General features: G+C 42.3%; 1 protein-coding gene across 2 annotated transcripts; it reads left to right on the top strand.

Annotated features, from left to right (window-relative positions):
* Nucleotides 1–51: 51 nt before the first annotated feature.
* On the top strand, nt 52–11,385 carry LOC143297809 (TIP41-like protein). Of its 2 annotated transcripts, none has more exons than XM_076610316.1 (8): nt 52–139; nt 1,828–1,970; nt 3,122–3,301; nt 4,254–4,356; nt 5,689–5,820; nt 8,258–8,353; nt 8,840–8,902; nt 9,877–11,385. In XM_076610316.1, exons 2-8 carry the CDS (start codon nt 1,840–1,842, stop codon nt 10,015–10,017), a joined length of 846 nt encoding a protein of 281 aa, XP_076466431.1. In that variant the 5' UTR covers nt 52–139; nt 1,828–1,839; the 3' UTR covers nt 10,018–11,385. The 2 variants fall into 2 exon arrangements, with proteins under 2 accessions (XP_076466431.1, XP_076466430.1); XM_076610315.1 differs by having other exon boundaries at nt 54–191.
* Nucleotides 11,386–12,255: the final 870 nt, after the last annotated feature.

Raw genomic sequence — 12,255 nt, 5'->3', positions numbered from 1 at the left:
AGTATCGGAATTATTTGCATTCTGATTCTGCATATTCTCAAATGGTTTGGCGTCTACCATTTGATAAACTTGAGAACTTCAGACAAATCGGGAACAATTTACATTCGTGTTGCTCAACGCCGTGTTGTAGCAGGGCAATGTGAGTTGGCCAGCAGACTGTGATTTAGTGCAGTTTTCCAGCTTTTGAAAATGTACGTAACGCGGCAGGGGTCGCTTCCTTTTCGCCCACTCAATCACGGGCACACTTGTCACACACACTCATGAACTGACAGACACATGCATGCAGGTTCAAGGGGAAAGCCAAGTGTTGATTGTCTGCCGTACCAACACCATGAACATGTTATGCTCTAAGGGTTTTTGTTGTTGTTGTTAATGAAAGAAAAATGCTGCGTGGCCATAGTTTTGTTATGTAAGTAAATGGTCATTTGCATGTGTGGACAAAGAAATTTACTTTTGAGGTTAAAGGAAAACACTACATGAAATCTGCCAACATTGTTTATGTTTGTGAAAATTTAATGCCACGATGTTAATGAATAGTTTGCATTAGCATCTTACACGCTTGTATTGTGCCGAAAGAGAAATTTGTGAACTGTGTAAAAACATTGGTTTACAACATATATATATATATATCCCTGATGTGAGTGGAATAACAAGAAAGGCAAAGATTGTGACATCTTGTGTGTCTTACATTACAGATAAGCAGAAACCATTTCAATAAAGGGATAGTACTGAACTCACCTTAAGGATGGAGATCAAATTTGGGTGATAACAAATGACAAGATGAAAAAAAGTGATGCATTTTAACCCAAGCAGTGGTGGCCTAGTGGTAACACGTCTGCCTAGAAAGCTGGGCAAGGGAATATAATTGCACAGGTTTGAATCTCACACTCGCCATAATTTTCTCCTTCATTAGACCTTGAGCGGTGGTCTGGATGCTAGCCATTCAAATGAAACGATAAACCGAAGTCTTGTGTGTAGCATGCACTTAGTCACGTAAGCGCACATAAAAGAACCCACATTAACAAAAGGGTTGCCCCTGGCAAAATTCTGTAGAGAAAAATTCTTCTTTGATTGGAAAAGAAATACACTTGCAAGCAGAAAAAGAAGAGAAAAAAGATTGTACTTCACTGTAGTGGCACACTCTCTCAGGAGAGAGCAGCCCGAATTTGTAAGAGAAATCTGTTTTGACAAAATGTAATGAATGACAATGCAACAGTAAAATACAGTTCAGTACAAGCGTCTTCCACACAATGCAAAACAATGAAACATACGACAATAAAAAAAAAACCCACATAGATTCAAAGGTGAAGAGATTAAAACACTCTGCTGAGCATGTGTCAAATTGTGTCATGAAATAAGTTTAATGTTAAGAATGAAGTTATATTTGTCTTGTACGTGTTACAGATCATCAAGAACCATGTTTGTCCTGTGGGTGTTACAGATTTGTCAAGCTGAACCACATATAGTTTGTATGTTACAAATCACACACACACATGCTACATGTGTTATATCAAAGGGACTTCCACAGGCATATGTTACAGATTGGAGGGACTATATTTGTTACATGTGTTACAGATCAGAGTGACTTCCACAGGCATGTGTAACAAACAACAGGGACCATGTTTGTTACGTGTGATACAGACCACAGGGACCATGCTTGTTACATGTATTACAGACCACAGGGACCATGTGTGTCACAGACCATAGGGACCATGTTTGTTACATGTGTTACAGACCACAGGGACCATGTGTGTCACAGACCACAGGGACCATGTTTGTTACATGTGTTACAGACCACAGGGACCATGCTTGTTACATGTGTTACAGACTGCAGGGACCATGGCCCAGACGGTGCGCGGTGCAGGACAGCAGCGCAGGGGTCCAGTGGTGCAGCAGGGGGAGTTCGGTCCTTGGTCCGTGTCCACTGTCAGATCTCACATCCTGGAGTCAGAAGGGCCAGAGAGAGACAGGTCTGAGGCCACAGGGTCTGTGTGTGTCTGTGTCTTTATTCAGGTTTGTGTGTGTGTGTGTGTGTGAGAGAGAGAGAGAGAGACAAAGCAGAATCACAGTTTAAAACATAGAACATCTGTCATATGCATTTATGAAATAATTGATGTCTTCAGCATGAATAAAAAATAAAAACAACACAACGTAACGAACAATTCACTGACCATCTTAGCCTCAAACATTAAATTGACTTCAAGGAATGATGAATTAGGAAGATTCATTGGCATAGAAGGATAATGATTCGTCATAAAAAACTTTGTTTTTACTTATATGGAGTTAAACATTAACTAGGGTAGAATTAGGTTACTGACTGTATCAAACTACAGTATCACCAACACGGAGTGACACATTAACTAGCATAGAATTAGGATAATGACTGCATCAGAATACAATTTCACTAACACAGAGTGACACATTAACTTCCACAGAAGGATATTGACTGTATCAAACTACAGTATCACCAACACGAAGTGAAGGATACTGACTGTATTAAACTACAAGTACAACATCACTAACACGGAGTGAAACATGAACAAGCATAGAATGATAATGACAGTATCAAACTGCAATATCACTGACATGGAGTGAAACATTAACTAGTATAGAATTATGATACTGACTGTACATATCAAACTACAATATCACCAACACAGAGTGAAGGATAATGACTGTATTAAACTACAGTATCACTGACACGGAGTGAAACATTAACTAGCATAGAATGATAATGACTGTATCAAACTACATTATCACCAACACAGAGTGACACATTAACTAGCACAGAAGGATAATGACTGCACACATCAAACTACATTATCACCAGCATGAAGGGACACATTAACTCGCACAGAAGGATAATGACTGTACATATCAAACTACATTATCACCAACACAGAGTGACACATTAACTAGCAAAGAAGGATAATGACTGCACACATCAAACTACATTATCACCAACACAGAGTGACACATTAACTCGCACAGAAGGATAATGACTGTACATATCAAACTACTTTACTACCAACATGAAGGGACACACTAACTAGCACAGAAGGACAATGACTGCACACATCAAACTACATTATCACCAACACGGAGTGACACCTGGCTGCAGGTTTGAGGAGGAGCTGGAGCTGCCCCAGGTTCCAGAGATGGTGTTTGCGGGCAACGAGCTGCGGCTGAAGCACCGGGGCGGCTTTGGTCTGTACTTCTCTGCTCTGGACGCCCTCAAGCTGGTGGACGCTCACAACGACCCCCTCAAGGTCGCGGCCTCCAAGGCCTGGAGAGAGGCAAGGTCAGAGGGCAGGATAGACGGGTGCTGTGGCAGAATAGTTAGTGGGCTGGATTCTCACCCTGGTTTCTTGTTGAGTTTGATCCCTGCACATGGTGGGTTATGGATTGAGATTTTTCCTGTCTCCCAGGTCAGCTTATATCTGACCTTTTTTTTGTATTTATTTATTAATTATTATTGGTTTTTTTGTTTGTTTGTTTTTGCAATATGATAATGATGAATTCATGAATGATGGTTATATTTGTACCAAGTTAACATCTTCACTAAACGATAGTCTGTCAGAGTTATAACCATTCTCATCCCAAGTTAATATGTTCACTCCTGTTCTGCATAAAAGCTGACCATACATTAGCATATCAATTCTTGGAAATGCAAGTTGATAACAAGTTAGAAATGGGTAAAAGTACAAGTTCATTTATGATTTGAAGAAAATATTAGTAAATGTTTGAAAAGGCAGTTTATTCAAAAGGAGAAATATAAGAAATTTATAAAGTCAGCTTCAAATTCGGGTTTACTGGCATGAGCTTGATTTCCTTCAGTCACTGTAATTGGGTGAACTATAATCACAAACAAGCTTGATTATTTTGTTATTATAAACTAAAAGACAAAATTTTGTTTAAACAGTGTATTTAGAAATGAACCATTTTGTTTGACTAAACATCTTGTTTATGTGTGTGTGTGTGTGTGTGTGTGTGTGTGTGTGTGTGTGTGTGTGTGTGACTGAACATGATGTGGTGTGTGTGTGTGTGACTGAACATGATGTGGTGTGTGTGTGTATGTGTGTGTGTGTGACTGAACATGATGTGGTGTGTGTGTGTGTGTGTGACTGAACATGATGTGGTGTGTGTGTGTGTGTGTGTGTGTGACTGAACATGATGTGGTGTGTGTGTGTTGTGTGTGTGTGTGTGTGTGTGTGTGTGACTGAACATGATGTGGTGTGTGTGTGTGTGTGCAGAGCAGAATGTGAACACATCAAGAATGTGGTCAAGCCCTTTGACTGGACATTCACAACAGACTACAAAGGGACACTCTTTGGTCAGCCAGGCGCCCAGTTCAAAGTAAGCTGGCTGAAATCTGTATGTCAAATTCTTGTGCTTCTCTCTCTCTCTGTTGTTGTTTTTTCAAACCCATGACGATATTGGAAATTACAGAATAATTTTAATTAGTTTAAGGTATATGCATACATTTTTGTATATTTGTGTGTGTGTGTGTGTGTGTGTGTGTGTGTATACATGTGTGTCCCTATTATTAATAGTATTGATTTTGGTTAAGTTCTTTGCCATTATACCAACACACTTATCTCACATAAATCTTGCAGTCAGTTCTGAGAAATGCCTGTCGTATTGTAGCTTGCATTTACAGACACACTTTTAATAGTTCCTTTTACTAGTTTTAGTCCATAGAATATTGAAAAAGCTCTTTTGTTTGTTTGTTTGGTTGTTGTTGTTTTTTTGTTTGTTTGTTTTTGCTTGTCTGATTGTGTGATGCTGTGAGCTTTTGTGAGAGAAGACAGGATTTCTACTGCAATTTATGATTGAAATGATACTCAGAAGATGTACGTTATATCACTCAAATTGAATTATATGCTTCAGGCTAACTTTGATGATTTGAAGTGATGGTGTTGAATGCCTTTTGTGATGTATTGAGTTTGCCATTGTGTGTGTTGTGAAGCCATGATGTGCGACGGACAGGGTGTGACATGCTATTTTAGGATGGTGACCCCAACAGACAGGAGTGATGTGTTTTTAGGATGGTGACCCCTACAGACAGGGTGTGATGTGTGTTTTTAGGATGGTGACCCCAACAGACAGGAGTGGTGTGTTTTTAGGATGGTGACTCTAACACATAGGGTGTGATGTGTTTTTAGGATGGTGACCCCAACAGACAGGGTGTGATGTGTTTTTAGGATGGTGACCCCTACAGACAGGGTGTGATGTGTGTTTTTAGGATGGTGACCCCAACAGACAGGGTGTGATGTTTGTTTTTAGGATGGTGACCCCAACAGACAGGAGTGATGTGTTTTTAGGATGGTGACCCCTACAGACAGGGTGTGATGTGTGTTTTTAGGATGGTGACCCCAACAGACAGGAGTGATGTGTTTTCAGGATGGTGAACCCAACAGACAGGGTGTGACATGTTTTTAGGATGGTGACCCCTACAGACAGGGTGTGATGTGTTTTTAGGATGGTGACCCCAACAGACAGTGTGTGACGTGTGTTTTTAGGGTGGCGACCCCAGCAGACAGGGTGGGACATGTTTTTTTAGGATGCATTTCTTTGCAGGTGACCCTGGCAGACAGGGTGTGATGTGGTTTTTTAGGATGCATTTCTTTGCAGGTGACCCTGGCAGACAGGGTGTGACGTGTTTTTTTAGGATGCATTTCATTGCAGGTGACCCCAACAGATGAGCGCATTGACATAGAGAAGCTGAAGCAGCGGGAGCGGATCTGTTTCTATGACGATGTCATGCTGTTTGAAGATGAACTCTCTGACAATGGCTCTTCCATCCTCAACGTGAAGATCGTGAGTGGCAGTAACTGACGCAGTGTGTGGTGTTGGTGTCAGTGGATGTTGTTGAATGGTCCTGTGTAGTGAGTGGATGTCGTTGAATGCTCCAGTGTATAAGTGGATGTTGTTGAATGGTCCTGTGTAGTGAGTGGATGTCGTTGAATGCTCCAGTGTATAAGTGGATGTTGTTGAATGGTGCTGTGTAGTGATTGGATGTCATTGAATGGTCCTGTGTAGTGAGTGGATGTCGTTGATTGGTCCTGTGTAGTGATCGGATGTCGTTGAATGGTGCTGTGTAGTGAGTGGATGTTGTTGAATGGTCCTGTGTAGTGAGTGGATGTCGTTGAATGGTCCTGTGTGGTGAGTGGATGTCGTTGAATGGTCCTGTGTAGTGATTGGATGTTGTTGAATGGTCCTGTGTAGTGAGTGGATGTTGTTGAATGGTCCTGTGCAGTGAGTGGATGTTGTTGAATGGTCCTGTGTAGTGAGTGGATGTCGTTGATTGGTCCTGTGTAGTGATCGGATGTCGTTGAATGGTGCTGTGTAGTGAGTGGATGTTGTTGAATGGTCCTGTGTAGTGAGTGGATGTTGTTGAATGGTCCTGTGTAGTGAGTGGATGTCGTTGAATGGTCCTGTGTGGTGAGTGGATGTCGTTGAATGGTCCTGTGTAGTGATTGGATGTTGTTGAATGGTCCTGTGTAGTGAGTGGATGTTGTTGAATGGTCCTGTGCAGTGAGTGGATGTTGTTGAATGGTCCTGTGTAGTGAGTGGATGTCGTTGAATGGTCCTGTGTAGTGAGTGGATGTTGTTGAATGGTCCTGTGCAGTGAGTGGATGTCGTTGAATGGTCCTGTGTAGTGAGTGGATGTCGTTGAATAGTCCTCTGTAGTGAGTGAATGTCATTGAATAGTCCTGTGTAGTGAGTGGATGTCGTTGAATGGTCCTGTGTAGTGATTGGATGTTGTTGAATGGTCCTGTCTAGTGAGTGGATGTTGTTGAATGGTCCTGTGCAGTGAATGGATGTCGTTGAATGGTCCTGTGTAGTGAGTGGATGTCGTTGAATAGTCCTCTGTAGTGAGTGAATGTCATTGAATAGTCCTGTGTAGTGAGTGGATGTCGTTGAATAGTCCTCTGTAGTGAGTGGATGTCATTGAATAGTCCTGTGTAGTGAGTGGATGTCTTTGAATAGTCCTCTGTAGTTAGTGGATGTCATTGAATAGTCCTGTGTAGTGAGTGGATGTTGTTGAATGGTCCTGTGTAGTGAGTGGATGTCGTTGAATAGTCCTGTGTAGTGAGTGGATGTTGTTGAATGGTCCTGTGTAGTGAGTGGATGTTGTTGAATGGTCCTGTGTAATGAGTGGATGTTGTTGAATGGTCCTGTGTAGTAAGTGGATGTTGTTGAATGGTCCTGCACAGTGAGTGGATGTCATTGAATGGTCCTCTGTAGTGAGTGGCAGTAATTGACACAGTTTGTCGTATTCCTGCGTCTGTGTGGGGACAGTGTGTCATGTATGTGTGTCTGAATGTGTGACAACGAAGTTTCATGTCTGTGTGTCTGTGTGGATAATGTATCCTATGTCGGTCTGGTTGTGTGAGGATTATGTCTCCAATGTCTGTCTGGTTGTGTGTGCAGAAGAATGTCGTATATCTGTGTATGAATGTGTGTGAACAATGTGCTCTATGATTGTGGGCACTTTGTCTCATGCCTGTATTTTGTTTCGTGTGTGGACAATGTCTGATTGTCTATGGAAAATGTGTCATATGCTTGTCTGATTTTGTGTATACTTATTCCTCTTTTTCTCATTTGTCAGATGGACACCCATGGCAACTCTGTGTGTACAATGTGTCATGTCTCATTGTGTGTTGACAGTGTGTCATTTGCCTGTGTGTGTGGATGACATGTCATGTCTGTATGTTGACAATATGTTATGTGCAGACAGTGTCATGTGCCTGTACACTACAGTGTGTTCTGGGTGTGTGAGTGGAGGGGTAGGGAATGGATGGAAGGATGTGGCCAGGGGTGTGTGTGACTGACTCTGTATGTGTGTTGACAGTGAGTGATGCTCTGTGTGTGTGTGTGTTGACAGTGAGTGATGCTATGTGTGAGTGTTAACAGCAAGTGATGCTGACTGTGTGTGAGTGTTGACAGCGAGTGATGCTGACTGTGTGTGTGTGTTGACAGCGAGCGATGCTGACTGTGTGTGTTGACAGCGAGTGATGCTGTGTGTGTTGACAGTGAGTGATGCTGACTGTGTGTGTACTGACAGCGAGTGATACTCTGTGTGTGTTGACAGCGAGTGATACTGTGTGTGTTGACAGCGAGTGATACTGACTGTGTGTGTGTGTGTTGACAGTGAGTGATGCTGACTGTGTGTGTGTGTGTGTTGACAGCGAGTGATACTCTGTGTGTGTTGACAGCGAGTGATACTGACTGTGTGTGTGTGTGTTGACAGCGAGTGATGCCGTCAAGTTTCTTCATCCTGTTGCGATTCTTCATGCGCGTCGACCAGGTCATCGTGCGCATCTCCGACACCAGGATATACTATGAGGTTAGTACACCACCAGGTCAGTAAGCCACCATTCACCACCAGATCATTACACCACCATACACCACAAGGTCAGTACACCATCAGACATTAAATTAAAGAAAGAATACACAAAAGAAAGAAAAACACACACACACACACACACACACACACACACATGACACATCTAATATCACTAAGTGAAAAGATGTTAGGTTAAAGAAAGAACATGTGCACACACACAAACACACACACACATGACACGACACATCTAATATCACCAAGTGAAAAGATCTTAGGTTAAAGAAAGAACATGCGCACGCACACAAACACGCACACACACACACACACAAGGGAATCAGGACTGGTGTATTTGATTGAGAATAAATTATTACTGTCTTAAACATCTCTGCATTACTTTTTTTTCTCACTTTGTAATGAACTTGTGTGGATGTGTGACCATCTTGTTTCCAACCTGCTTCAGTGCATGTTTGCTGTTTTCCTCTTCAGACTGCCTGGAATTACCTGCTCAGAGAATTCACCAGCAGAGATGAAATTGCAGAAAACATAAAGGTAAGACATTATAAGCTTTTTGTTTGTTTTTCTTGTCTAACATGCTTTTTCATCAATGACTATTATCTTTGTTTATGGGCTGCAACTCCCACATTCACTCGTATACACAAGTGGGGTTTTTGTGTTTGACTGTTTTTATCCAGGCCATGTAGGCAGTAATACTCCATTTTCAGGGGGAATGATGTTTAATCCAAAGGCAAGGTGAGCTCACAACACCTTATGAGAAGACAATTTTCATAATTTATTTATGTGCTCTTTCATTTGTTTCAACAAAGTCATCATTTTCTATGTGATTTGAGTTGTGTGGTCAAATGGTCAGACCAGAGTGCAGTCAATGGAGGTATCTAGGGAAACACGGATGATGCTCCATGTTCAGTCGTCATGTTGTTTCAGGTCACAACAGACATCAGACCAGAGTGTAGTCAGTGGAGGTACCTAGGGAAACACGGATGATGCTCCACCTTCAGTCGTCATGTTGTTTCAGGTGACAACAGACACACAGACATCAGACCAGAGTGTAGTCAGTGGAGGTATCTAGGGAAACATGGATGATGTTCCACATTCAGTCGTCATGTTGTTTCAGGTCACAACAGACACACAGACATCAGACCAGAGTGCAGTCAATGGAGGTATCTAGGGAAACACGGATGATGCTCCACGTTCAGTCGTCTTGTTGTTTCAGGTCACAACAGACACACAGACATCAGATCAGAGTGTAGTCAATGGAGGTATCTAGGGAAACATGGATGATGCTCCATGTTCAGTCGTCATGTTGTTTCACAACAGATACACAGACATCAGACCAGAGTGTAATCAGTGGAGGTATCTAGGGAAACACGGATGATGCTCCACCTTCAGTTGTCATGTTGTTTCAGGTCACAACAGACACACAGACATAGACCAGAGTGTAGTCAGTGGAGGTATCTAGGGAAACACGGATGATGCTCCACCTTCAGTCGTCATGTTTGTTTCAGGTCCCCCCTCATGTGCTGACAGACGCCAGTGAGATCTCCAAGCACCTGCCTGTCAGGCTGGAGGTTTTTGAGAAACTGCACTTCCCTGACAGCACTGTGTCATCTGCAACAGACAGCCTGGAGCAAGAAGCAGCTCGGTGATGACCCGCCCAGCTGAAGGTGAAGGCAGCGAGTGGTGTGCTGTGTGTCCTGGGTCAGGCAGCTGACTATTCCTTCCGGCTGAGGCAGTGTCACACAGGCTGACCTTTTGAACATGGGGTCAGGGGATGTTTTGTCATCCTGTGCTGGTGTGAGTGTAGTGAACCTGTATATCTGACACTGAGGGCAGTGGAGTGACTGGCAACGCTGAATGCTGCTGTCTGACAGTGTGATTGCTAAATGACCACAGTCAGCCTTGTTTTGAGCCAAACAAAATGCTGGGAGGTTTGAATTTGTTTTGTATTTTTGTTCAGTGGTTTATTTTGATTTCAACATGAAAAATCACAGTGGAGGGGAAAGAGGGGTAGTGGGTTGAGAGATGGGGGTTGAGGGATGGGGATGTTTATCATTTTTATTGGAAACAGTGCTGGAGCAGAGGACTGCTTGTACAAGGCTTCAGTCCCATCCTGCTTCTTTACAAGTGTGACTGTTTTACCTTTTATTATTATTATTTATTTATTTGTTTTGTTTGTTTGTTTGTTTTTTATTTTCCTTAAGGTCTGACTAAGCGTGTTGGGTTACACTGCTGGTCAGGTATCTGCTTAGCAGATGTGGTGTAGCGTATATGGATTTGTGGAAACACAGTGACGCCTCCTTAAGAAACTGAACTGAACTGTTTTAATTGTGTATTTGAAAAAAAATGAAGATAATGAAACACTCAATGACATATAGAAAAACTTAACACAGACCATATTTTTCACTTGCTAGTACATACAAATGTGACTGTGTGTCATTTATATGCTGCCATCATCATTCATTAAGGGAAGAAACTGAAGAAATCGGAATGTTTACTAAATTAAGAAAGATGGTAGTAGAGGTTTATTTTTATATATAATGAGAAACCTTGAGGTGCACTGAATGTTTATTTATCGTTTACGTCTTACACTGTGAACTTTGTATTCCATTTATTCTGTGTATCGGAAACTGATGGTAGAAACAGTATCGCCATCCTGTTTCTCTTTGAATGCAGAAGTCAGTCAGATGCTGGTGTATTATTATGCAGAACCATTTTGTGGTGACACTTTACTCTGTGCTGGGCTGTTTCTGATGGCCATCAACACCAAACAGTACTGCAGGGTGACCAGTGACTCCTGTCTTGGATGGCACATCTGTATTTTTTTTTTTTGTAACATGCTCATTCACACACACAATGGAAGAACATGTGTACAAAGTGTGAGAATGAAAGTAAATGACATCATAGTTGCTGTTTTTTTAACAAACTCACGGTACAGTTTGGTTGACGTGTTTCCATAGAAACCGATACTGAATGATTGCGTTGAGTGTTCTGAAATGAATAAAGAGTTAACGTTGTGATTGTGTGTTGTATGCATAGAGTTGCATGTGCATAAAGAGTTAACACCATAGTGTGTTTATTTTGTGTGTGCAGTTTGTTTTATGAAAAGTCATCATGTTTTGACAAAGAATTTTTATCACAGCTTGGAAGGCCAGAGTGACACAGTTCATTGGTGTAAATAATCATCCCCACACTTTTGACTGACATTGATGTCAGAACCACTGGCTGGAGCAGGTCTCAAACAGCCCTAAAGATTCAATCAAGAATCATCCCCACACTTTGCACTGACATTGATGTCAGAACCACTGGCTGGTACAGATGTCACAGCCCTAAAGATTTGATCAGTAATCATCCCCACACTTTGCACTGACATTGATGTCAGAACCACTGGCTGGTACAGATGTCACAACCCTAAAGATTTCATCAATAATCATCCCCACACTTTTGCACTGACTTTGATATCAGAACCACTGGTTGGTACAGATGTCACAAACAAAGAGACAGGACAGGCCTACAGCAATGTGTGGAGGAAACAAAGGGAGAGGACAGGCCTACAGCAGTGTGTGAAGGAAACAAAGGGAGATGACAGGACAGGCCTACAGCAGTGTGTGAAGGAAACAAAGGGAGATGACAGGACAGGCCTACAGCAGTGTGTGGAGGAAACAAAGGGAGAGGACAGGACAGGCCCACAGCAGTGTGTGGGGGAAACAAAGGGAGAGGACAGGCCTATAGCAGTGTGTAGAGGAAACACAGGACAGGACAGGACATGCCTACAGCAGTGTGTGGAGGAAACAAAGGGACAGGACAGGACAGGCTTACAGCAGTGTGTGGAGGAAACAAAGGGACAGGACAGGCCTACAGCAGTGTGTGGAGGAAACAAAGGGACA

Source organism: Babylonia areolata, chromosome 23 (assembly GCF_041734735.1).
Source record: "Babylonia areolata isolate BAREFJ2019XMU chromosome 23, ASM4173473v1, whole genome shotgun sequence".
Taxonomy (NCBI): domain Eukaryota; kingdom Metazoa; phylum Mollusca; class Gastropoda; order Neogastropoda; family Buccinidae; genus Babylonia; species Babylonia areolata.
The sequence above is the reverse complement of the archived record's forward strand: the minus strand, read 5'-3'. Positions and strand labels throughout refer to the sequence as shown.